General features: G+C 44.1%; 1 protein-coding gene across 3 annotated transcripts in view; it reads right to left on the bottom strand.

The window, feature by feature from the left end:
- LOC119978730 (plexin-A2-like) overlaps positions 1-27225 on the bottom strand; it is a 512723-nt gene that overhangs the window by 426341 nt on the left and 59157 nt on the right. For 2 of the 3 annotated variants that reach the window (XM_038820560.1, XM_038820561.1), the window contains exons 2-4: positions 22389-22485; positions 16268-17490; positions 12069-12251 (exon numbers count right to left, since the gene is read on the bottom strand). In XM_038820560.1, coding sequence (XP_038676488.1) covers positions 12069-12251; positions 16268-17437 — 1353 coding nt within the window. In that variant the 5' untranslated portion in view covers positions 17438-17490; positions 22389-22485. The remainder of the gene's footprint in view (positions 1-12068; positions 12252-16267; positions 17491-22388; positions 22486-27225) is intronic. The other variant, XM_038820562.1, reaches the window with a different exon arrangement.

Raw genomic sequence — 27225 nt, 5'->3', positions numbered from 1 at the left:
CTTTTTTTAAAAAGCGCGCAACTGTTCACATTCCACCTACCCCGTAAGGCTGCCCGAGTAATTTGCATAGCTAATCTTAATACACTTATCTGCACTGCTCAACATCAAGGTTTTAAGTCAATGCAAAGAGGAATTTCAGACGATAGGGAAAAGAAGTAATTGAGTCACTAGAACAGCACATTTCATTTGCCTGGTATCTTCTAACTTATCAGTAAGTCGATTAGAATGGAAGTTATTTCACATGGAGGCAGTAATCCATTTCTAGCGTTTATATGTATGTATTCCTCGTGTTGCTGGAGGCTTTTGCAAACCAGATTTAGGAGGCATGAAAACTTTTAAGTCTATCAAAGTCTGCACACTGACATGCCGCACAGAAATAACCTCTCAATTCTATTGGACGGGCACAATCATTTGTCCAGCCTTGTGCTTCTGGCCGAATTTTAAAAAACATGGTCCAAGAATGGCTCCTTGGAGTGATTCCATATGTTAGCGCACAATATTGCTTCTGACTGATGCTCTTTGCAGGCAAACAGAAAGCTTACCTTATGCACTGTGTTGTGGCTGCCGTGGAGCAGACTCGGATGCCGCTTTTCTAATAAACAGATGACAATGGCACGAAGGAATGTGGCCCAAACACTTGGCCAATTTGCAATTTCTCAGGGGATTGCTCCATCCATGAATTCTAAAGCTTTGAAAAGCGTGTGAACGTATTGGAGGAAGTTGTGGTTTGTTAAAAAGGACATGCTTTCTGGGATTCCACTGGGGGCACTTCCAAAGGGTCGCTGAGATAATGTAAATTACTGTCGAGGCCAACTATTGCTTTAACCCTTTCATCTGCATCTTCTCCAAGGCGAACTAGGAGTTCTGCCCTTAGAAACAAGGTTATTCACAGTAAAAAGTTGACCCTTTCAGCACCAAGTTTACAAAATCAATGATCGAGAACAATTATTTTTGTTGATCAAATTCATTAATGAATAAAATGGACCAATAGGACTGTTCTTGTCTTAATCACGAGACATCAACTGAAAGATGAATATTTCTAAATGTCAATCCTACCGACTTCCCATGCACAGAAAGGTAGAGACGAATTTTAAAACTTTGTTACTCATTATTCCAACATATTCATCGCATGCTAATTTTTTCAAGGAACATTTTTCTTCTTGGCAGTGGTCTTTCTAATCTAGTGGTGATGCAACCCAGACTTGCATATGGTGCAATTAAAGAACAGGATAGAATAGATTTTTTTAAAAAAAATGAATAAACTTGACAATATTTCAGCAATGTTGTATACGCAATTGCAGAAGACCATATGGAATGCATCGGTACTATATAACTGTTTCTATGTAGAACTATCATCTGGATGGAAGGTGGAGCTAAGGTGCAAGGACTAAATGGTGGATAAGAAGCTCATTTGTGTGCAAAAAAGCAACAGTAAGAACCAGTATGTGATGCTCAATGCCTCAGATGCAAAATGCAAGTGGAGAGGTAGAAAAAAAGGAAAGTGGAAAATATTGGAAGTCTTGGCACAGTAAGGGAAAAACTGACAGACAAAAGAAAACCTGTTCACCATAAAGAAAGAGATCAGTGATTAACAAGACTAAAGATCCTCGAGTATAGAATCCCTTCGGTGCAGAGGTCAGCCATTCATCCCATCGGGTCTGTGTCGACCCGCTGGAAGAGCACCCTACCTCGGCCCAATCCCCTGCCCCATAACTCTACCTAACCTGCACATCTTTGGACTGTGGGAGGAAACCGGAACGCCCAGAGGAAACCCACGCAGACACAGGGAGAATGTGTGGACTCGACCCAGACACCCAAGGCCGGTATCGAACCGGGATCCCTGGCGCGGTGAGGCAGCAGCACTAACCATTGAGCACACTTTTGCTATCGTGGAAGATAAACTCACTGGAAACCTAGTTAACTTTGATTTTATCATTGTAATGCTCATGGCGCAACCTGGTTTCCATAGTTCAATCAAAAACCAGCATGAAAACCTTGCAAAGCTTAGCATTTGAAAAATTTGTTTTGACATTTTGTAAAAAGGACATTGCGTCGAATTATGCATCCACACACCTCGATATTGGGGATTAAGTGAGGCTCTTATGGGAAGAGAAATAGAAACTGTGCTTCTATTAAGTAAACAGGAAAAGAAAGATAAAGTGCCTCTGACACTGAAATAATAACTGACAACTGAGGTAAAAGATTAATGTCCTATTCGGTTTAAAATACAGTCATAAAAGAGCAGAGCACTCTCCATTTGATACCCAACATGCTTTTGACATTTCAGAGACCTGAATTGTCAGGCTTCAATGTGCTGACTGTTATTTCACAAGAACCTTTCAGTGCTCTTCACTCTTCAATTAACCAGTGTGGCTTTGCTACTTCTTGGCTACAAAATATCTAAAGTAAAAAGTGATACTAAACTAAGGAGGGGAGAGACGTCAGAAAGTCAAGATGTGGCTAAATTTAAGGGACAGAAATACAAAAAAACGAAAGCAAAAAAAGGTCAAGCTTGCAAAACAGAAATTTCTAGGACATAAGCCTCTACATAATATACTTCAATGACTTTTATATTGAGGCATCATTCAAACAAAAGATCCATGGATTTTATTAAAACTATCAAGATTATTAGTCTGAGGTAATTTTTGCAGAAAGTATGTCAAACTAATAGAAACTAAATATTCAGCTTTTTTGGTCATTTTTCACTAGAATTAGACAAAGAATTGTTAAATATAACACTTTATATAACCGACAAATTATACCCACCTATCTTTAAAGTTTGCATTCGAGCGGCAACAAAATCGTTCCACAACATTGGAGATTTTCCCACAGCTGCATTATATATACCTAATGCAGCAAAGTGTGCCACACAGAGGAGGATTAGTGTGAATTCAGTTGGCAACTGAAGGTACAACAGGATGGCTTTACCACGAAATACAAGGGGTAGGATTCTCCCAACTGAGACAATGTCCTACAGCAGGGGTGGGGACAGGGAATGCCTTCCACTGCGGAGGACAACAGGAAATCCCGCATAATCTTCTGGCCCCAACTTAATTAATTATGCTTCTATAGGTTGTGTGTCATTTTCTGTGGTGGGCCAGGCTTGATGGCCTGTGCTCCACTGTCCTATCCAGGTACCATATTTAAAAGGTGCCCGGGCATCAACAACATCAGCCAAAAAGAGATGGCTGCAAGGTCATCCGCTGGAACAACTTTGGAATTCAGTGACGCCTCCCTGGAACATGTCGAGGTGTGCAAGAACGTACTGTACACACCTGATTGGAGGTGGTGGTCAAGCAGGGAGACCAATGTTGCATGGGCACCAGTGGCCAATATCATTAGTACCCAGGTGGTGTACAAGAGGTCAGCAACACTGTGCAAGAGGATGAATGACCTTATTTGCTCCAGCAGGGTACTTCTCATCAGATGGTGTTTAAATCACAAAGGTTTCATTCAATATGTAAGTGTCCAAGCCCCAATGGCAATAGCATGTCCTGCCCCTCAGTCTCACTTCAGTGCATCCACACTGTGGTGGAGTGACCATTGAGTCTCCTTCACCCTTTAGCACACATGGACACTGGAAGAGGAGTTGGGGGGAACCGGCTTAGATGTCGGCGGAAACCAGCATCCTCCACAAATCACATGCCTATCTGAGCCTTTCCCTTGCACGTGATATGTGCAGCGTCACGGAGGCAGCTGGTCCGCAACCCTTCTGTCCAATTCACACCAGTGATGGACAACCAGAAAAGTAGGCTACCTTCCGAAAGTGATATGAATGAATCAATTTCCACTGCTCCAATCCATGCAACTCCTCTATGAACAGGAAAGGTCAGACACAACGGAGAGAAGGTGGGAGGGAGTCACCCATTGCTCAGTTCTCTCCAAGATTGAGGAGTGGGCCCCTAAGCTTGCAGAGTGGAGCAGGAAAGATCCATTGGATTTGGACATCCACCTAGTAAGTATTCATTCATTCAATGGAAACCAGAAGGTTGAATATGCCTCCATAGCTGATGTCATCACTTGCACTCTCCTCTTTCACTTACAAGTGAGGCGGTGGCGTAGTGGACTCACCATGGCAGATGGTGAAATTCAAATTTAATTTTTAAAAATCTTGAATTAAAAGTCTAATGATGACCATTCCCGTACCAGCCTCCCCGGACAGGCGCCGGAATGTGGCGACTAGGGGCTTTTCACAGTAACTTCATTGAAGCCTACTCGTGACAATAAGCGATTTTCATTTCATTTCATTTTCATGAAACCATTGCCGATTGTCGTAAAAACCCATCTGGTTCACTCCTTCAGGAAATCAGCCATCCTTACCTGGTCTGACCTCCATGTGACTCCAAACCCACAAAGTGATGAGGTTGGCTCTTAACTGCTCCACTGAAATATCCCAGCAAGCCACTCAGTTCAACAGCAATTAGGGATGGGCAACAAATGCTGGCCCAGCCAGTGATGCCCACATCCCAAGAATGAATAAAGAAAAAGGTGCCCCCAGGAAGAGAGCAAGGCCCGAGGATGACGACGACTCTCTGATAAGCCAGGAGGGAGCGGAACAGCAGAACTGCACACCTGTAGGGACATCACAGCACTCACTTCCACCCTCTACCATTAGAACATAGAACGTACAGTGCAGAAGGAGGCCATTCGGCCCATCGAGTCTGCACCGACCCACTCAAGCCCTCACTTCCACCCTATCTGCGTAACCCAATAATCCTTCTTAACCCTTTTGGTCACTAAGGGCAATTTATCATGGCCAATCCGCCTAACCTGCACGTCTTTGGACTGTGGGAAGAAAAAGGAGCACCCGGAGGAAACCCACGAAGACACGGTGAGAACGCGCAGACTCTGCACAGACAGTGACCCAGCGGGGAATTGAAACTGGGACCCTGGCGCTGTGAAGCCACAGTGCTATCCACTTGTGCTACCGTGCTGCCCCAAAGTGAAAGGTAAAGTCGTCATAGTCCCAGGTAACCACTTTGCGTGGGTAGAGCTGACCTGAGGATCACCACATCTCAGGTGAGGGGCAAGGTTGAGAAGGAGGGCCTTCATGAATAACCTCAGCCGGTACGGGAATTGAACCCGCTGCTGCTCGCTTCACAAACCAGCTGTCCAGCCAAACCGGCCCATCTCAGGAACACACACCTCAATGGCAGTGCTACTTTAGGAACAGTCTCTAAATTTGAAGGTGACCACAAAGATATATGCCAGCAGAAGGAGGAAACAATTTCACCCAAGTTCACCGGCTCTTGGAGGGCTGCTGCTGAAGAGAACTCTGCGATGTCAGAGTCAGATGGTGAGCCAGTGCAATTGGCGTTCCAACTAGTGCGGCACGGTAGGACAATGGTTAGCACTGTTGTTTCACAGCGCCAGGTTCCCAGATTCGATTCCTGTTTGGGTCACTGTCTGTGCGGTGTCTGCACGTTCTCCCCACGCCTGTGTGGGTTTCCTTCAGGTACTCCGGTTTCCTCCCACAAGTCCCGGAAACGTGGTTAGGTGAATTGAACATTCTGAATTCTCCCTCTGTGTACCCGAACAGGCGCCAGAGTGTGGAGACTAGGGTATTTTCACAGTAACTTCATTGTAGTGTTATGGAAGCCTACTTGCGACACTAATAAAGATCATCATTATCCATGACCAACCATGCCACTGATGGCAGACGATCTCTGCCTCACAATGGTGGGAGAATTGGAAAAGCACTGCCAGTCTGGCAGATCTAAAAATATCAATTGATCAGGCTCTGGCCCACAGCAGTTTGAAGCTGGAAAAAATGAATAAAATCTTCAAGGCACGTGGTGCCACACTGAAAGGCACTGAAATGGCCCTAATGGATCATAGATCATCTCTTTGGAAACCTCTTTAACCTCAGTGGTTGAGTAAAATAAAATCCTAAAGGCCAATAAGTATGTGACCGTGAAAACTATTCAAGGTGGGAAAATGTCCGAGTGGTGGGATTTCCTGCGGGGTTAGACTCAAGTCTCATCAGTAATGTCAATGTGGATCTGCAGAGGTGGAGTAGCCTCCCTCTATCCCTGGCAAGTGCGATCCATACAATCAAAATGTATGTGCTTCCCAGATTTCTGTTTTTCTTTCAATGTATCCCTACTGTTTCTTGCCCAAATCACTTTGTACTCAGGTCAACAAATTGATTCCTGATTTTATTTGGGCTGGTAAATGCCCCAGAGTCCGCAGTGCTCTGCTCCAGAGAGACAGAGGATCAGGAGGTTTGTCCATCACAAATCTTTTGTTTTAATATTAGGCAGCCAACAAACAATCCTGCAGTTGTTCAATGACCCTGACTCAGTATGGGGCACAATGGAGGCTCGCTCGTGCATCACCTCCTCTCTCCGCACTATAATTACTGCTCCCATGCCTTTCTCCCCTACGGGACTCTCCTGTGGTGATTTTCTCCCTCAGGATTTGAAGACAGTTTCGGCGGCAGTTGAAATTTCTCTCCCCATCTTCTTCAGCCCCTATTTGTAATAATCACCTCTTTTTGCTTTTTGGTTTGGACCCTTTGTTTAAGCCTTGGAGCCACGCCCCTCCTGACTGAGGATGATTTTGTTCTTGACGCAGGCAGAGAAGGGGGTGTATTTTCGATGTATATGGCCTTATCCTTTCGTCAGATCTCACCCCTTCAGATTTTCCAGGATGTGGAAGACAAATATGGGGCAAAATTCTCCGCGGACCGTCGTGACGCCGATTTCCGTCGAGCAAAAGTGGTGCAGATGACTCCGGCGTCGGGGCCTTCTTTTAGGCCGCTAATCTCCGTTCCCGGAGGGGCCAGCATCGGACCGACGCGATACGCGTCATTTTAATGCGCTGCAGAAGTGGCGCGTTGAGAGAGAGGACGGGTACCGGCGTGGGGAGAGGAGGAGGAGGAAGGAAGGTTGGGGGGGGGGGGGGGGGGAGGAGGAGGAAGGAAGATGGGCGGGGGGGTGAGGAGGAAGGAAGGTGGGGGGGGGGTGAGGAGGAAGGAAGGTGGGGGGGGAGGAGGAAGGAAGGTGGGGGGGGGGAAGAGGAAGGAAGGTGGGGGGGGAGGAGGAAGGAAGGTGGGGGGGGGAGGAGGCAGGAAGGTGGGGGGGAGGAGGCAGGAAGGTGGGGGGAGGAGGAAGGAAGGTGGGGGGGGGAGGAGGAAGGAAGGTGGGGGGGAGGAGGAAGGAAGGTGGGGGGGAGAGGAGGAAGGAAGGTGGGGGGGGAGGAGGAAGGAAGGAAGGGGGGAGGAGGAAGGAAAGAAAGGGGGGAGGAGGAGAGAGGGGGGGAGGAGGAGAGAGGGGGGAGGTGTGTGGGTACCGCCCTTCAGAGAGAGGGAGTGGGGGGGGTGTGGGTACCGGCCTTCAGGGGAGGGGGAGGGGTGTGTGTGTACCGGCCTTCAGAGGGAGGGGAGGGGGGTGTGGGTACCAGCCTTCAGAGGGAGGGGGTGTGGGTACCGGCCTTCAGAGGGAGGGGGAGGGGGTGTGTGGGTACCGGCATTGAGAGGGGGGGGGGGTGTGTGTACCGGCGTTGAGAGGAGGGGGGGGGGGGGGGGAGACCCTGCGTTGAGTGGAGAGGGGTGGGGGACCCGGCGTTGAGAGGAGGGGGGAGACCCGTATTGGGGGGGGACCTGTCATTGGGGGGGGGGGGATCCGTCGTTGGGGGGGGGGGAACCGTCGTTGGGGGGGGGGTCCCGTCGTTGGGGGGGGGGACCCGTCGTTAAGGAGGCGGACCCGGCGTTGAGAGGGGGGGGACCCAGCGTTGAGAGGGGGGGGGGCCCGGCGTTGAGAGGGGGGGGGCCCGGCGTTGAGAGGGGGGGGGGCCGGCGTTGAGAGGTGGGGGGCCCGGCGTTGAGAGGGGGGGGTTGCAGCGAGGAGGTAGGGGTTGAGGGTGGGGGGTTGCGGCGATAGGGGAGGTTGCGGCATTGCGAGGGGGGGTTGCGGCGTTGAGAGTGGGGGGTTGCAGCGTTGCGAGAGATGGGGGGGTGGCGTTGGGGTGGTGAGGGGGTAGGGGCGTTGGAGGGGGTAGGGGTGGTTAGGGGGGTAGGGGTGGTGAGGGGGGTAGGGGCGTTGGAGGGAGGTAGGGGTGGTGAGGGGGGGGTGGTTGGGGTAGGGGGCAGCGGCGTGCAGAGGGGGGGGCGACGGTGCATTGGCCCCGGGCATCTGTCGCCCCCCCCCCTCTCTGCATGCCGCTGCCCCCAACCCCCCCCCCCCCACCACCCCTACCCCCTCCAACACCCCTACCCCCCCCCCCCCCCCTCGCCCTCGGACACTGAACGGCGTCAACCATCTTCAATGGTTGACGCCGTTTTAAAGCTACTCTGTTTTTCGCCGATGTGACCCGTGGCCATGTCGGCGGGACTTCGGCCCATCCGGGCCGGAGATTTGGTGAAAGAAAAATATAATGAAATCCCGCCGGCGCCAGCTGTTTTCAGAGGCTGCCGGCGGGATTTGCACAACGCCGGTTTTTGGCCGGTCGGAGAATAAAAAACCCGGCGGGAGCGGGATTAACGCCGCTGCTGGCCGATTCTCCAACCCTGCGTGAGGTCGGAGAATTTCGCCCATGATCTTTGCTCTCTTGCGCCAGCTAACCAAAGTTTTCGGTCTTGTCCCAAACTTGCTAGCTTTCAAATTTTCTTTTTTAATACTATGTCGGAGATTATTTGGGTGGTTCTCGATCCATGTCGACTCGTAGCCACACTTGGGGTTTCAGACTCACCAGCCTTTCACTCTGCGGTACAGGCGGATGTTCTGGCCTTTGCCTCATTGGTGGCCAGGAGACAAATATTGCTTAGTTGGAGGTCTCCCACACTGCCCCAGCGCATCTGCCTGGTTGAGCGATCTGATGTCATTTCTACACTTGGGGAAAATTAAGTATATCATCAAGGAGTCGGTGGGGAGATTCCACCAGAGGTGGCAATGGCAACTATTTATCTAATTTTTAAAAGCTTAGACACCGTCAGCTGTTGGTGAACTTAGTTTTATGCTACAATTTTGATGAAAGATTTGTGTAAATCTTTTTGACTTTGTACTTTTATCTCTTTGCTGTGAGTACTTAAATATGATTAACTTTATTTATAAAATTTCTATAAATATATTTATCAAAAAAGTGGTAGACCATGAAAAATCAAGAAATTTTGATCAACACTGGTTGCACGGGTGAACACAATATTGTCACTGGTTACTCTGCAAATATATTCACTTTCATTGCATAATGCCTTTCAGCATCATTATATTGGCTTCACGAGGAGAATCCCCTCCACCCCAGAAACGGTCCCAGAAAAATCACGGCCATTGCCTTTCAGATCAGATGTTAATCTCTGGCCCATCTGCTGTCTCGACTACATAGGAAAAGATCTTGCGAAAACGGGTGTTACATGACATTTATTTTGCAGCCAACATCACCTTCAGATTAGGTGTTCATTTATTTAACTGGTATCTGGTGGAGCTTGCCATGCTTGCATTGGCTACCACATTTCTCTACATAATAACAGTTACGATACCTCAGGGCAGCATGGTGGCAGAGTAGTTAGCACCTCTGTCTCACGGCCCCGAGGACTCGGGTTCAATCCCGGCCCCTGGTCACTGTTCATGTGGGGTTTACACATTCTCTCCGTGCCTGCGTGGGTCTCACCCCCACAACCCAAAAAGATGTGCAGGGAGGTGAATCGGCCATTCTAAATTGCCACTTAACTGAAAAAAAAAAGAATTGAGTACTCTAAATTTATAGAGAAAGTTTAAAAAAAAGGTTACTATACTTCAAAAGTAATTTGTTGGGTCTGAAGCATTTCGGGACACTCCGAGGGAATGAAAGGCACAGGAAGAGTTCATTCTTCTTGAACCAGAGCCTGTTTACCACAATCAAAAATTTAGAACTAGGGCAGCACCGTGGTGCAGTGGGTTAGCACTGCAGTCTCACGGCACTGAGGTCCCAGGTTCGATCCCGGCTCTGGTCACTGTCCGTGTGGAGTTTGCACATTCTCCCAATGTTTGCGTGGGTGTCGCTCCCACAACCCGAAGATGTGCAAGGATTGAACATGCTAAATTGCCCCTTTATTGGAAAAAATGAATTGGGTACTCTAAATTTATTTTTTTTAAATTTAGAACCAGAGAAATGGATCTTGCCACAGGCGAATCTTGTTTGTATTCGACCAAGTCTTATACGATGGTGCCTGCATTCAACTAGAAAACCATGTTTAGTTCAGTGCTCCCCAAATAAAGAGATCCTGCTCTGAAGGTTCAGTTTTGAAACAGCCCGGATTCCTCAAATGCTCTCCGACACCAGGCAAAACCCATTGCTGGATCAACGCACCTGGCTATGTTAATGCGATAAGATCATTCTTTAAAAAACAAACACATTGTTCCCTCTCAAAATATGTTATTTTCTGACCAAATGAGTGCAGATTCTGGTAGATTATTATGGTGCCTCCAGGTGCAAGCAGAAACATACACTGGAGGCCCTATGCAACTATATGGTTATCGACACAATTATAATAACTATCGATATAGTTATTGAAAATGTTTATTCACCGAGCATCTGCAGCTTTTCGAAAGAGCAAGTTCCACATTTTCACTGCAAAGAATAAAGGAACTGAACACCAAAGGCAAGAGCCTTTAGCACCCAGAGGAAGGTTCATCATTTTTAATGCAAATAGGGCTGGACCTTAATTATGTCTTCACCAGCATCACAAGGAAACATTTTTAGAAACAGGCACATAATTTGCACTGATTTGGGCAAGAGAAAACATAGCCACAAAAAAAACAGAGCAAGATCTTTTAAGAGCAAAGTTAGGAAACACTTTTAATGTAAAGGGAACTATGCTCTTTCAATGGTTGTTGAAGCTGGGCCACTTGTCAATTTTAAATCAACGATTGACGTGACATGGGCAAAGGTAGATATATGAAATTAGGTTTCAGATCAGCCACTATTCGAATACTGGAACATGCTCAAGGGGGTAAACAGCCTAACCCTGTTCCTGCAAACAGAACACAGCTTCAACTCTTAGCCATACTGTGAAACATTTCATGAGGCACTTTATCCAGAAACAAATTTACTGTCAAGAACCACGAATATCACACGTTAGCTGGATGTAAAAGCACAAGCGTTCACCATCATGCCAGCCGCAGCAGCTACCAACTAATTACCAAAACCCCTTTGTTCCTCGTATCGAGAAGCTCGCACAGAATGGGCAGAATTTACTCTATAGAAATACAAATTTTACACTTCTGCTCATTGAAGAACTCTGGAATAAAATACAGCAACAAATATAAGAATCCATAGACTGCATTCCCTATAAATTACTTCATTGTAATTCGAAACATTCAAAGAAGAAACGTCTAAACATTTTGCCCAGGTTTAAGAGAGTCAAAAATAAATTGAAGGTAACTCGATGGTGAAGCACTACTATTAATAACTACCAATAATGACATTGAAAAGCATTTTTGATCATTTAGATCAATAAATGATACCACAGAAGGGAGTTAAGGAAACACTTTCTTGGGGCATATTTGTACAATGATGTGCACATATATATAGGGGCCCTTCTGGAGACACCGTAAATGTGAACATTTCGCATTTAATACTTGCGTGCAGAATTGAGAGAGAAAAAAAGTAATCTACGGGGAAATGTTTATTGATTCACTGTGTCACAATAAGTCAACGGTGATTGCACCAGACTTCAGGAAGTGCTAGAAAAGATGTTTTGATACAGAACACACAGCAAGTCAGGTAGTATCTGCAAAGAGAATAGATTTTGGGTGTTGAATATCTAATAAAAATCTCATTCGTATACTCAGCCATTTCTTCTCAGCTTTGACAGGGTCATCGATGTACACACTCCTCAGATAATCACCGTTGACTTATTATGGTGCTGTATTGATCCCTGGCTGAGCGGTCTTTAATTAAATAGAAACTTGCTCACAAATATCAAATTGCATTCTGCTCATTATGAAACAAGAAAAGTTCCAGTATGATTAATTTTTTGACAGCTTGAGATAATCAAATATTCTTTTTGAGATTGTCTCGATATATGGAGGCACATTTGATTTGTCCCTGGCCAGCGAGTAGCACCACGGCATTTGAACAATCTATTTTACCTTTTTAAGTCTCCCACTCTTGGTTCCTATGAAAACCACAGAGTGATCATTGTAGACATAGGATGCCACAGATGTCATTCGGTCCCTATCTTCTGTGAAAACTGTAATGCCTTCCACAAGTACAGAGCCCCCAAGGGGTTGGTTTATATCCAATCCGCAAAAGTCATCATCAATTGGGACAGGCTGTAAGGAAGAAAACAAGGTCTCAGGTTGCAATAATTCATTCATGAGGCACCCACTAAATAGGATACATCGAAGATTTGCTCTCAAATTGATTTTCTGTGAAAAATTCAGAGAAAGATATCCTTTGAGAGGTCAATGAAATGATGCAGTGCACTGATGTTACAGTGTGCTGTCTCATGAAGTGACAGGACATAACTTCACATTTGAAACACAACAAGTACTCAATCTCAGCAACCACTCAATCTCGACAATGCCAACTAGGGATGCACCAAGCAAATTTCTCAAGAGAAGGAGCAAGTGTCAGGTTCATCACAGACCACTTTTCACACCCAGCCGAGCAAGCGGATTCTGATAAGAGGGCTAAAAACAGTGATCAAGAGGATTAGCATATTAATTTTTTTTGTTAGTTACATATTTATATTTTGAGGTAGCTGGCTCCTCTGATCATCATTATTGTTAGTGAGCATTTGTTTGAAGTACTGCATGCTGACATACAAGTATATGTTGGGGCGTACTACATGCTGACATATAAGTACATGTTGGGACGTGAACAGCGATCTTCGATTTAGATCAAATTCCAGTAAAGATCTACACAGTGACTACTAATATTATTATTATGTCTGTTTTTAAAGTGTTGTCCACAACAAAATCAAAAAGGAACAGGTGTGCACAAGCAACCCAGCCTCACAGTGCCAGGGACCCAGGTTCAATTCCAGCCTTGGGTGACTGCCCGTGAGACGTGTCCACTTTCTGCCAGTGTCTGCGTGGCTTTCCTCCGGGCGCTCAAGTTTCCTCCCACAGTCCAAAGATGTGGTTAGGAGGATTTGCCATGATAAATTGCCCCTTAAAAAGATGTGCATGATCAGTGGCGTTGCTGAGAAAAGGCAGGGTAGTGGGCCTAGGGTAAGGTGCTCTTTCAGAGGGTCAGTTCAGACTCGGGACGAATGGCCTCCTTCTGCATTGTAGGAATTCTACGGTTAAAGGCACGCAGAGCCAAGCGTGCAGAGCGACTTTTAAAAAACTGCACGTTTCTTCAATTACCACAACATGCACAGTTAGGTAGGGACAGGATGGCTAGCTATATCTGGGTAAATAAAATTCAGGGATGAAACCAATATCTGCACACAGTGCAATTAGGAATGGGTAGAAATGTTTGTCCTCGTCAGTGACACACAGGAAAGAAAAAATTAACCGGATCAATTCCAAGCCGATTCAGGGCTCAGAATAGAAACACATGCTGAGATTAAGTATTTAACTCTTCCAAAAGGATACCAGAGTAAATTAATTCTGGGATTTGCTAATGTACTGGTTATGTTACTGGACAGGGAATTTAGACTCCTGGATTAATTGTTCAAATCTCACCAAGGCTGTTTGAGAATTTTGTTTTTGAAATTACAGTACCCAATTCATTTTTTCCAATTAAGGTGCAGTTTAGCGTGGCCAAACCGCCTACCCTGCACATCTTTGGGTTGTGGGGGCGAAACCCACACAAACACGGGGAGAATGTGCAAACTCCACACGGACAGTGACCCAGAGCCATGATCGAACCTAGGACTTTGGCGCCGTGAGGCAGCAATGCTAACCACTGCACCACCGTTCTGCCCAGAGAATGTGATTGAACTGCATCCTAAAAGTATCTGGGGGAAGTGATTCCGGAACTACTGGGTGGTCATAAACACTCAACTAGTTCATTAATGTTTTTTGTCCATCCCAGTTCGGTCTATATTTGACTCCACCCCCATACAAAGATGGTTGACTGACCATAAACTGCCCTCAAAAATGGCCAGACAATTGCATAAGAGCAACTGGGGATGGCCAATAAACGTCAGCCTTTCCAGCAATGCCCATGTCCAACACGAAAAACTCATCTCATGGCATCGTAGTTCCATAACTGAAGCGTATAGTGGAAGTCATGATAGACGCCGGTGAAGCCAAGGGTTATGAATCTGAAGCAAAATGACTTTCTGTACAATAAATATGAATTGCATATTTTTTAATATAAATTTAGAGTACCCAATTATTTTATGCCAATTAAGGGGCAATTTAGCGTGGCCAAACCACCTATCCTCCACATCTTTGGGTTGTGGGACACACGAGGAGAGTGTGCAAACTCTACACAGACAGTGACCAGGGGCCGGGATCGACCCCCGGGTCCTCGGCACCGTGAGGCAGGAGTGCTAACCACTGCGTCCCCGTGAACGGAATGTCTTGACCCAATGTCAGCAGCTGGGATTTGCAACATTTCTCAGTTTAAAGCATACAATTGAACTGTTTGTGACACCGATTCAAGATTGGGCTAACTGCTTGCTTTTGTAAGACCTGGTGTGTTAGTGAAAAATGCTACTTAATTCTACTGCAAAGATAAACAATGTGAAGATATAGAGGTACAGTGTTTCAGATGCAGCAATCTCAAGATGGCGGTCGTGCCAGATTTTGGATCTTGCTGCCAAGTCAGGTTAGGTTGAGTCAAGAGTCACTCCGGCCATTCGGAACTTGGGAAAAGACTAGCGCACAAAGATGATTACTGGTCCGCCATGCCACCGTGCCAGTGCAGCACCCAGCTGGCCGAACAAACTGCGAAGTCACTTCACTAATTTCATACGAATTAAAATTCATGCTTGTAAAAACAAAATATGTCTGGTTTTCAGACAGCTGGATTTGAAACACTTGTACCTGCACATCAATAAAACTTACTATTTGATGAAACTACTATCCTTTCTCCTTCCAGATAGGCATATTGATGCTTTCACCCTTTGCTAAAAAGGCAGGTAGATGACTTATTGTCAAACCTTTGCCAGCTCACTTTGCAGTCAGCCATAAAGATATGAAGTTCTCCAATTTCCGATGAGGAAGCTCCTAACCTCAATTTAAATACAAACACCTCACCATGATAAGTCCTGAATGAGATTGAGAACTCACCATGTGTACATGAGCACAGTGATATCCTGCCACTGCATGCCACAGTACATCCGGAAAACAGTCTGGCAATCGAGATTGAGGACAGCCATATTAACATTAAAAACACTTACACACCAACATTTACTGATCAGGTCCTTTTCCATGTTCTATAAGAATTGCATAGGTTATTTATCCCATCACACTTGTACATTTCCTGCCTTTTCCAAAATACACTTCCAATTTTGTTTCTAATATATGTAACCATTTTTCTTTTCAAAATTATGATGGAGTCTGCTTAATGTAGGATTTTCCCCCCCCGTAGAGTGTTCCATATCCTCACAAATGCTTGTTAAATCTTAAAACAAAGAAATTTAATCTTTCGTTTCATTATATTTTTTATGTCCTCTAGCTGCCAGACCATCAAATAATGGAAATAGATTTCCCTTCATATCTTGGCTTTCATCCTAAAGTAAAGCAATCAATATTTAATTTTTTTGTGGGTGCAGAAAGATATTTTCAATTCAATATTATTTCCATGATTTTTTTAAATAACTATCCTAGATTTACACCATCTGCAGTCTACCTGGATTAGAAATATACTTGAGCACAAAATTTAGGCTAATACTCCAGTGCAGTGCTGAGGGAAAACTACACAATCGCAGGTGCCGTCTTTCAGATAAGACATTAAATCCCCCACCCCCCATTCAGCCTCTCAGGTGGATGTAGGAAGATCCCGTGATGTGCTTCAAGGAATCACAGCCAGTGCAGACATGATCGACAACAAATGTGATTCGAGGGATATCAGGGATGGTCTCTTGGTGCCCTGGCCAATGTTTACCCTCAATCAACTTCACAAAAACAGATTATTTGTTGGCCATCATACTACTGCTGTGGGACCTGGCTGTGCACAAATTGGCTGCCTACATTACCATGGAAACTATACTTCAAAAGGGGTCTGTTTGCTACAAGTGCTTTGTGACATCCCGAGGTTGTGAAATATGTTGCAGGAGTGCAAAACTTACTTTGGATGAGTGAAGCAAATAGATTTTCAGTGGCATATAAACAAAGTTTGAACACAGAAATGTTTCAACAGGGGGATGGATAGTGGGGAGACCTACCGCATAGGTGCAGCGGACATCCTTCCCTAGTAACCAGTTCAGTTCCAGATTCCCTTCGCCACGGTAACAGGACTGCAGTCTGTCCTTTATCTGCTGATTTATGTACTTCACAACAAACACACAGAGTGCCGACTCATCCGGTGGGTGCTTATACTGTTTTTGGCCTTTGGAGAATATGGTGAACAAAACATCATCGTCCGTTGAAATATTTAAGGACTTTGCCAAAACACTGCCCGGTTTAGACAAATATGCAGCTTGCAAAAGACGATATTCGATTCCATTCTTTACGCAGCCTACAGGGAGCGAAACATATGAATGAAATTTGGGATCTTCTTTGCACAATCGCACAATTCTGGAGGTATAGAACTGATCATTTGTTGACCCAGTAACTCCTTCAGTTTCTGGCTGCACAGTTAAGAAATATACAAAATTTCCATTGCTAAAACCATATATGTAGAATATGTCAAAGTGAGACACCATAGCCAGGGTGTCTGAAGGAATTTTAATCAAGGAAGCAACAAAGTCACTGTGCAACACATAATCAAACATGGCAGAAGATTCAGGATCCTGTGGCAATTTCCGGCTCGAGATAGTTGGAAAATAGTCTTGTTTGCCATCCACCGCAGTTCCAATAAAGAGCTTGCTGTCTGATCCTTCTGATGACACAATTACACCATACATTGTCCCGGTTTCATTAACACTCGACAAGTAGTGCTCCTTCTTATGTGACGGCTCCACCAATATGAAGAGGTCATCCAATCGCAGGAGCTTGCAGACTCCCTGAAAGAGACTCCCACAGGCCAGCAACCTGTTCTCAGAGTAATCAATAAGAAGCAATTTGTTTACATTGTTAGTCATTGTTAGGGGCTCATTACAAGGCTGAACAATCAACGGAGGATAGCAGGATTTGTTGTCCTCTTCTGGACCAGTTTCATGCTTCAATAACAATGTTAAGTTGCTTGATAATTTGTAAATCCAATTGACAGCTCCAACATAAACATTGCCTGTTATACTATGAACAGCCAAGTGGTTGAGTGTCCAATCCCGATTTTGGATGGGAAAGTTGACGTATTCCTTGCTGCTCCATGAGGACTGCGTAAATACAATGAGGAGGATAGCGAGAGGAACCACACAGTTCGACATTTTGGGGCACCCTTTCCTTGGCTTCATTGCAAAAAGTGCTCAATTCCAATCTCTACCAAAATGTAGATGCTTACATGGCTCTGAAAGACAAGCCACATGATTAGTACATCTAAAAATGTCATAACATGCCAAATATATTGAATAGAAACATTTTAGGGTATCAAAAGATTGGGCTACTGCTGTAAGTGCAGCCTGGACTTCCATCCACCACCCACTCGCAGCTCGTTTTTCCCTGAGGTAAAGCCAATTATCTTTACATGGGAGTGAGACCCCCACCCCCAAAAATCTTCCGATGTTGCAGTACGGTGATCGCCGAAAAGAAGAGCAATAGTAATTAAAGGTGCCCAATGAAGATTTATGTAAAAGGTAATTAAAGTTGCCATGACTGAGCTTGCAGTCAACTATGGTAAAAGAGCGAGAGAGCAAGGGGATGGCAAGTGGCCACCATAGGGTAAAATAAATCACCAGTAAAGACTATTACCACTAATCTCTACTAAGCAACACTTAGCACAAATACATCCTCATTGCATGCATTAGCGACCAAGTCATTTTGTACAAGGATTGTGCTTTTAGCTTTAAATTAAATTGGCCATGCTCCATCAGAAAATCATATTTGTCTTTAAAAGAGCTTGGCAACAATGAAAATGGATTTACCTTGTTTCATGAACTATAACCCATAATCCCTTCTTCCACTCAACACGCAAGCATACGTGTCTTATTCATGAGGAGAATGAACTCGTCTATATTGAAAGACACCTGGCAGACATGGTATCAAATCATCCATCAAATTTAAATCTGCCAACAAACTATTTTTCTTCCAGCCACCACACAGTTGGTCTTCTACAAACTTACAAATCATTCCCTGAATCTTTCATCCAGATTTTTAAAATGACAATTATGAAAAGCAACAACTCCAAACTAGATCCTGTTGGAATCAATTAAGTCGGTGACAAACTGGTGCAGAAAACATGCTGGGATCCCTTAATAGTTCTTCCTCTTTGATGATACACGTAGAGCACACCTCCAACTATCCCTTCAAACAATTTGCCCAAAGTTAAACTAACTATAGTTTCCTGGATTTGACATTGTCCTTTTTAAAAGAGAGATGCACCATAGATTCTCTCCAGTTTATGGCAACAATCCAAAACCTAAATGAGCAGCATAAGCATATGTGTATTGGTTTGTATAACATGGCCCCCATTTCATTTAACACCATCGATTGATACAGTTAAGGCCTACAGCCCAATCTGCTTTTGGAGACCTGATTTTAAGTGGGTACTTTTTCTGCAGCCGCTCAGACATGCTATATTTGAGTATCAAACCCATGTTTCCACGTTGATAACTCAGCATCATTCTCAGCAGTAAAGACTGATGGAAAGTAATCAGAAATCTTCGGTCATATCTTGGCTCCATACAATCCCTCAATGGCTTAATGCAGTCCTTAATGACTACCTTATTGCCAACAATGGGGAGATGGTGGCATAAGGGTAATATCACTGGAAGTAAATTGAAGGAATTGAAAAGCCAGTCTCAATTTCACAGTCACCATTACCATCACCAATTGTCATTAAAAATCCTTCTGGTTCACTAATGTCCTTTAGGGAAGGAAGTCTGCCCTCCTTATCTGGTCAACATTCGACTGCAGATCCACAGCGTGGTGACCGACATCGCTGGCAACGGGATCTTCCTTTCCAGCAGCCAGCCAATGGGAGTTCCCATTGTGGCCACCCCATGCCGTCGGGAAGTCCATGGGCGTGGGTGCGCTGCCGGCGGAGCGGAGGATCCCGCTGATGGGGAATTCTGCTGCCTTTCTTGCCTTAGTTTTGTCAGATATTTGTTCCGATTACTTTTGCTGTTAATAGGTTTGCCAAGTTATTATCCAACAATGCAATGCTCAGGGCTATGTGAAATCTAACATTGCATAATGCAATTCTGATTGCATAATCTGCAACCAGAAACTATTCCAAATGGTACACTATTAGTTTTCTGAGTAGAAGAAGTGTTTGGCTGATTCACTGGGGTCAAGGTGAAGCTTGAAGTCCCATCCAATGAGCTGGACAAATCTGACATTCGTAGGGCAAACAATGCACACGGTGGCAGAGGAAGCCTTCCTTGCAGATGTGGACCAGTCTCACTTCTGTCACTGCCACATTAATTTTCATTAGGAAGGTGTCGTAAAGTGTTGATGTGCTGCCACTCTCCAGCCAGCCAACAGTGAAAGAAGCTTCCATCTGTTACAGTGGCCAGCTGGTCTTGCCTACTCAGTCTGTGCCCAGCTCCATTCACTGGCGTTTGGATTCAGACTCTGATGTTAAACAGTTACCATCAAGCAGAGGGTGTGAAGACTGTCGAACTAGCTGATTATTGTACCAGCTGTAAATATACTTCAATGATAGCGGAGCAGCAAGAGACCAAAAAAAAAATGTCATTTTAAACATCCTCCAGGTTAAAATTGAATTGCTGGAGAGAGGTTTTCAAGTTTATTAGTGGAATATATAATCACCAAAGGAGCCGAAAATCTACAGCTCTGAGAAAAAAATAAATCAATACTTTCAGAAGCTCTGCAAGCAGCTATATTAAGAGCTCGAACAAACCAAAACATTTCACCTCAATTCTGGTTTAGAATTTTAATATGACAGCCACAGAGCAAGTTCAAAGAGGAGCCTGCGTGAAGTTATTCTTTGGGTAGTCGAGACAGTTATTCTGCTGGATGAAAGGCCACATGTACGATAGAAAAATGTTGCCAACTCTCACTTTGAAACAGTCAACTTCTTGCCAAGCTAATTTCCCAGTTCTTAGGAGTTTCTTCAATTTGGATCTCATTTTAGCCAGATTCCCGTGGCTCAGTCAGAGTTGATGGCTGATGCACCACTGGAGAGTGCTGCATGGCTGGAATGTCCGTCATCTTTGGACGATATGGTACATACATACTACCTCAGCTAAACCCAGAGGCAGTAAAAACGGTGCAGTGGTCAATTACTGGACTGAGAACCTAAAGGCTACAAGCAAGGTTTCATCCCGTTAGGAACATAACATACCCTGGGCACTCCGGCTGTCCTGTGGCAAGGTTACCCACCTATACGCACACACACACACCCACACACAGTCTCATTGCTGGTAGGTCTCCTATTCACCCTCCAGCCTCAGGACCCTATCCACCATCCTTAATTGCATGAGCCCACTAACACCTAATTGGCCAAAAGACCTCTTCCTGCTCCTATCTTCTGTGTGTCCATGTATCCCGACCCACGAGTTCAAAATCTCACCATTGAGATTTGTGAATTTGAGTTTGATTATTTGATTAAATGGGAAATAGAACAAGGCTGGAAAGAAACAGTGTATGCAGTCAGATTGTACTCCCCAACTGGTTCTCAAGCATCCTTCAGGCCTGGGAACTTGCCACCCTGGTCTGGCCTAGCTCACATGTGACGTGGAATTTCAGACCTCGTCTTAGCCCCTCTGCAATGGGGTTGGACTTTGGGGATTTTATCCCTGGTTTCTCATTGCAGCAGGGAGTTGCATGTCCTTTTTGCCTGGCTAAAGACACAATTGTGATCTGTGTTTGTGGATTGCACAGACTGACTCTTTACTGGATATATGCAGTTCAGGTAGGCTGAACTTCAATGAGGAGACCCAGCTGGTATACAGAGCATTTGCACCCCTCGCACTTCCCTTAGCACATACCGTATACTACACCCTCTGTCTATGTTTATGTATTTTCATTCATTTATATATGTTCTACGTTTCTATGTTTTCATGTATAGAGCAATCTGCTTGGGACTGTGTGCAGAAAAATATTCACTGTACCTCGGTACACGTGACAAAAAAATCTAAATCCAGTGTAACTGGTACAGTGTACAAGTAAACATATATCAGTTAAATAGAGATAGATATATAAGTGGTTACTGGAAGTATGTCGTCCGCAAGCAGCATAGTCTTGTCAGACTGACTAGATTATTTCTGTGTTGCATATTCTTTGTAAGAAGTCTTACAACACCAGGTTAAAGTCCAACATGTTTGTTTCAAACACTAGCTTTTAGAGCACTGCTCCTTCCTCAGGTGCTCCTTCCTCCTACCCGAGGAAGGAGCAGCGCTCCGAAAGCTAGTGTTTGAAACAAACATGTTGGACTTTAACCTGGTGTTGTAAGACTTCTTACTGTGCTCACCCCAGTCCAACGCCGGCATCTCCACATCATGGCATATTCTTTGAATAGAGAAACAAGATTAGCCAGGCTCTGTTTTGCAAATGCCAGGAATATCTTAGTTTTTTTTTTAAATGGTGGCAGGGTTTGTATTAAAGATTTTAAAAAGCTCAAAAAGATTCAGCCTTTTTTCCGATCTGGTTGCTCTTTTTTGTCTGTTCCCTTACAATTTGCCTCTTCTATATTTTGATAATCATAGCTTATGTTCACCGTCAGAACATCACACTCAGCTCTTCTACTGAGCCTTCAGGACACCAGAATCCTCAGGGGGTGGAACCTGCATCATTCAAAATTGGTTTCTAACTGGCTGCAAATAAACTGCAAACCCTGGTTTTCCCCCCAATTAATCAAGGCTCAGGAGTTGAAAGATTGACCAGGTCTCCTCACAGAACAGGATCAGGTCAAACTCTAGATGTCATCTTTATAAAACAAGTTTATAGGGTCATCAATCAGTAAATTATGTAGCCCTTGGCAAAAACACACCATCGAGGCAAGAGGCTGTCAGTGCTCAGAGTTGAACCTAACATTTATGCTAAATACAACCATTTTGTTCTGGAACTGCACTTGGGAGAAGATATTTAATTTTAAATTGTTCCGCTGCGTTTCATGTTTTTCCAAACACTGCTTAAATAAAACTCCTGAAAGAATGATTAAATGAGTAGAGTACAATGATTGCCAATTGACAGCACTTTTGTTTAAATTGACTAGCCAGGAGCCTTATCAAAATATGGCTCGAAAGTAGGTTTGCACATTTTTTGATTGGATGACATACTCACAGGAAACAAATGCTTTTAAACTTCAGGACGTCACGTGAAGATTCTTAATTTCCTATCATACTGCAAAGTGAACGAATGATCGATTCTCCCTGGTGTCCTAAAAGGCGACAGAGAAAATAATTTCACATTTGTGAAATGCATGGGAGAACGAAAACAATCTCAGCTCACATAAATATTTAACACCCTGGTTAGAGAAGTCAGCCGCAGTTAAATGCTGCAGTCAGTTCTACAAGTTTTATTTTCTTCTTGATCACCCGTTCAATCTGGTCATTAGTGCTGCGCCACGAGGCTGCACAGCCGTAATCCTTAGATGGATGTTTGCATCCTAATCAGAAGGATGTCAGGTCAACCGCAATGGTTGAATCTTGAATTGCCATTCCGATGTCGTTTGGGTTGCCTGATTGTCTCTGACAACTCAATACCCTTCTTTCGTGCAGCCATTGTAATAATCACCATCAGCCGTGTGCTCAACTATCTACATCCCAAGCTTAAGAGTTCTCTCCCTGAACCTCCGCATCTCTATCCTCTAAGATTTTTCTTAAATCTACCGCTCTGACCAAGTTTTCGGTTACCTATCCTAAATCTCTTCTTACGCAGATCAGTCAAATTCCATTTGAAATGCTCCTGTGAAGTGCTGTGGAGTATTCTATCACATCAAAGGCACTATATGCACGCACATTATTGCTTTCAGTGTGGGGATATATAGATTTTTGTTACATGGTTCAGTAAGCTGGTCATTTTGCATGAAGAAACTAACCGAACAATTTCAAAACAAGAACCATTTAAAGATTTTTATTCATATTATCTCTGGTGCTCATTTGAAACTTCTTGTTCAGATCAAACTTAAATAAAAGAATTGCAATCTGTCAAGACCCATTCTGTGTTTTGGTGCCACTAAAGTATTTCCAAACTGTAGTTTGCTCCTCTGTCAATGTGTCTATAAAATCCCTATTCTAGTTGAAAACTGCAGTTATGGGGTATCAGCTAGTATACAGCATTAATAACGCACTACTCTTGCTTTTCAGGTTAAAGCAGTAACAATTTGCTTTGTATAGCACCTTTAATATAGAGAAGCATCTGATAGCGGTTCATGGTAGGATCAATAAAAAGCCAAGGAGGAGCCAAGCTGTGGTGGAATAGTTAAGAGGAATAAGTGAAAGCTTGATTGAAATAGTAGCGATATTCAGAGGCGAATGAAAAAATGGGAGCTGATGAAGTTTCAGCAGAACTTCCAGAGAAAGTAGGACTGAGGCACTGAAAGCTCAGTCATCATTGGAGGAGCAAAAGAAAGGATGCACAGAAGGAACAGAATAGAATTGAAGAATAGGGATGTGGCGCTAACAAGTGTACACAAAGGCTCGAGTGAAGTACAAGAGAGGCTTTATTGCTGTGAGATGCTATTCCTCCGGCGGCAGCTGTAGAATAGTATCTCAGTGAAGCTAACGCATATTTATACACAAGCTCCCTGTGGGCGGAGCTAGCCGGCAGGGGCTTACCGGAGAAACCTGTATTACAGGTACAGCCATACATCCCCCTACTGCAAGCACACATATATACAGTGGTTGTATCACCACAAGGGATAAATTGTTGGAGGAGACTGCAAATAGAAGACTGGTTTACGTTGGGAAGAGATTCATGCAGATGCCAAAAAAAAACTATCAACCCAATCCATTAGGTAGGATAGAAAGCCAAGCTTGATGCATGAAAAGATTGGAGGCAGCAATGTCAGAGACGTTGATAGATGTTCAAACGATGAAGCATTTGGAGAATGGAGAAGTGTGTTCAGCACTCGGCCACCAAGAGGCACCATGTCGATGAGAGAGCTAAAAAAGTCTTCTTAAACGCCAATTATGGCTGCACAGGGGCAAGACAACAATATATTTGCTGTTTTTGAATAGGGATCAGTAGAACCACAGTGGAGAAGTCTAAAAGAAAAGGGTTGGTTCAGTGGGGAGGATGGTACAGTTGGTCATGTCAAATACTGCAGCGAGATATGGAGTGGGCAGGGTGGGATAATGACAAAAACAGTGTACATCATGTGTATGCATTCGCAAGCAAGAAAAATAATTAGGCGATTAGACTTGGGGAGAGGTGAAATCAAGGGAGTAGAAGATGGGTTCCATGGATTGTGGATAGGGATTTTTTTTAAATCCCGAAGTCCAATTGGTGATTCTGATCAGTGCACAGGAGGAGGTGGCAAGGTGCAGGGCAGCAGAGGTATTGCACAGATCAGCTCAATCAGTAAAGGAAATCCACCAGTATTCATACTAGAATGTTAGAGGTAATGGCTTGGGTCGTACACTGTGAAGCAATTGCGTTTGGAACTCCAACTATGGTCAATGAGTTTAGCAAAGTATTGAATGGTAGGTGGGGTTTATACAACTTGGGATCGGGATGCATCAACTAGTGGCAGTTCAAGGTCCAGTCTGTTTGAGATGGTACCGACAACATTTCCCACGTAAACGTGAAGAATACCTACGGGAAAAGCATTTCTCTCTCCTCTCTTCCTTCCCCCTCACCCCCTAACCACCACCACACCAACCCCCTTCCTCTCCCCCCACTGGCCTCTGCCCCAGTGACAAAAGCTTGTTTTCTCTGGTCACCAGCAGCCAGCTTTGAAATTCAGCAGTGGTCTTTAAAATAAGATTTTCTGTTTGAAAAACACAGAAGAAACATCAACATTGTATCCTACTGCAACCCAGGGGAAATCAGGAGGCAGTAATTGAGTTGGCAATGTTAGCACAAGCCAACTAGCACGTGGCCCGACGATGAGCTAGGATGACACGCATTAGCACTGCAGTGCCACCTACCTTGGGAGAACAAAGCTGGAGGACTCGGGCAAAGGTTTAAAAAAAATGAATTCAGACAGGCTGAAATCGGCAGGTAAAATTATGGCTCAAAAGATTGTGGGAACAAATTTGACTGCAATGCAAAATATGCATCTGTATGAATGCATTATACACCTTATTTCCAACTTTTTTCTATCTCTGTAATCTGCTGGATGAAGAAAATAATGACAACTAAACAGAAAGTGAATATTTTGACTGATGCAGTTTATTCCAAGTGTGAATAACCAGAGGTGCACACGCGCTTGTCCTTTAATAATAGACTACAGCATAAAATACTACAATAAAACTAGTATCGCTCCTCAGGTGTGACTCATGGACAGTCAATAGATACACACAAGGTAGCTGGAATGGTGCAACAGTGAGGTGGAACATACACACACATGCATTTCTTTTTATAAATCCACCTAAATTTGGTGTGATAAATGCTTACCTTTCCTACTCTAGGTTTTCTACAATTAATTTTGTAACCAATGTATAATTTGGCGACTTAAAATACAACTGATACATGCAGAGACGCTGTTGCACAATGCATCTCAAAGTCTCAATGATCTGTACCCAATCTAATGGGCAACATTATTGGCAAAAATATAAAATCCATGCCACATTTTCATTATGTTCAAACCTTATGTAGTTGGAGGATAAGTGAAAAAATGTTGCATGGAAATACTTTCAAAGTGATTCACCTGCTCTTTACAAAGAAATTTGTACGAGTGCAACATACTTGAGCCAATCAGATTGAAGAACTCCGATTTATGGTGGGATAAGTTTCAGAATTTATAGACAGCTGGAGCAGCTAATAATAATAATAATCTTTATTAGTGTCACAAGTAGGCTTACATTATGTCAGCAACCATATTGAGCAAATATGCTTGCTCAATATTAACCATACAAAAGGTCTGGTGCGATGTAAACCACTGAACCCCTTCCGTGCAAGAAAACACACAGCCAATGGGAACTTTATTAACTGCAATAAAGTTAATGTGAAAAGCCCGAGTCGCCACTCTACGGCGCCTCTTCAAATACACTGAGGGAGAATTCAGAATATCCAATTCACCCAACAAGCACGTCGTTCGGGACTTGTGGGAGGAAACAGGAGCACCCGGAGGAAACCTGTGCAGACACGGGGAGAACGTGCAGACTCCGCGCAGACACAGTGACCCAAGCCGGGAATCGAGCCCAGGTCCCTGGTGCTATGAAGCAGCAGTGCTAACCACTGTGCTAGAGTGCCGCTGATGGATATCGAGGAAACAAAGTGACCTAACTTTAAAATGAATTGGCTACGACCTGTTTTCAGATGTCCCAAGGACCTCAAAGGCATTATGTGAAAGGAAGGTCTTTCTTTACGTTAACCCTTAATACGTTAACCCTTAAAGGAAGGTCTTTCTTTACGTTAACCCTTGGATACAAAAAGTGTTACAATTAAGCTTCAGAAAACAATATATAGTGACAAAAACATGAAGTTATAGATTTCTTAATGCCAGCACCCATATTCCAAGTCATAGTTTTGGCTCGTCAAGTTGCATTTTCACATTAAAACTATTTCATAAGCTGTCATTTAAATTGGCTGAAGTTACAGCAGTCTGTGGTTATAATCCTTTTCACAAATCCAGCAGCTATAGCATAGCTTCAGTTTCTTCCTCATTTTAAAATCTACTTGACCATCTCATGGTCACGTTTTCCTTTTATCCAGACAACAAAACACACTAGCACATGGAATAGTCGAGTGAACTGAAGAAACACCTTTAAGCGAAACCAGATAAGTAAGGAATAGAAGGATATGCTGCTAGGTTAGATAGAAATAGGTGGGAGAAATCTCCAGCAAAGCAAAAAACACCAGCATAAAAAATACACGAGTGGAATGACCGGTTTGTGCACTGTAACTTCTATTAATTACTACCACCCCAGTGGGGAAATAACTGGAATCTCTCTACCTGCCAAGGCTGCGAAAGTGAAAAACAATTATCCATTACATCCATTCTCAAAAATAT

Source organism: Scyliorhinus canicula, chromosome 15 (assembly GCF_902713615.1).
Source record: "Scyliorhinus canicula chromosome 15, sScyCan1.1, whole genome shotgun sequence".
Lineage (NCBI taxonomy): Eukaryota > Metazoa > Chordata > Chondrichthyes > Carcharhiniformes > Scyliorhinidae > Scyliorhinus > Scyliorhinus canicula.
The sequence above is the reverse complement of the archived record's forward strand: the minus strand, read 5'-3'. Positions and strand labels throughout refer to the sequence as shown.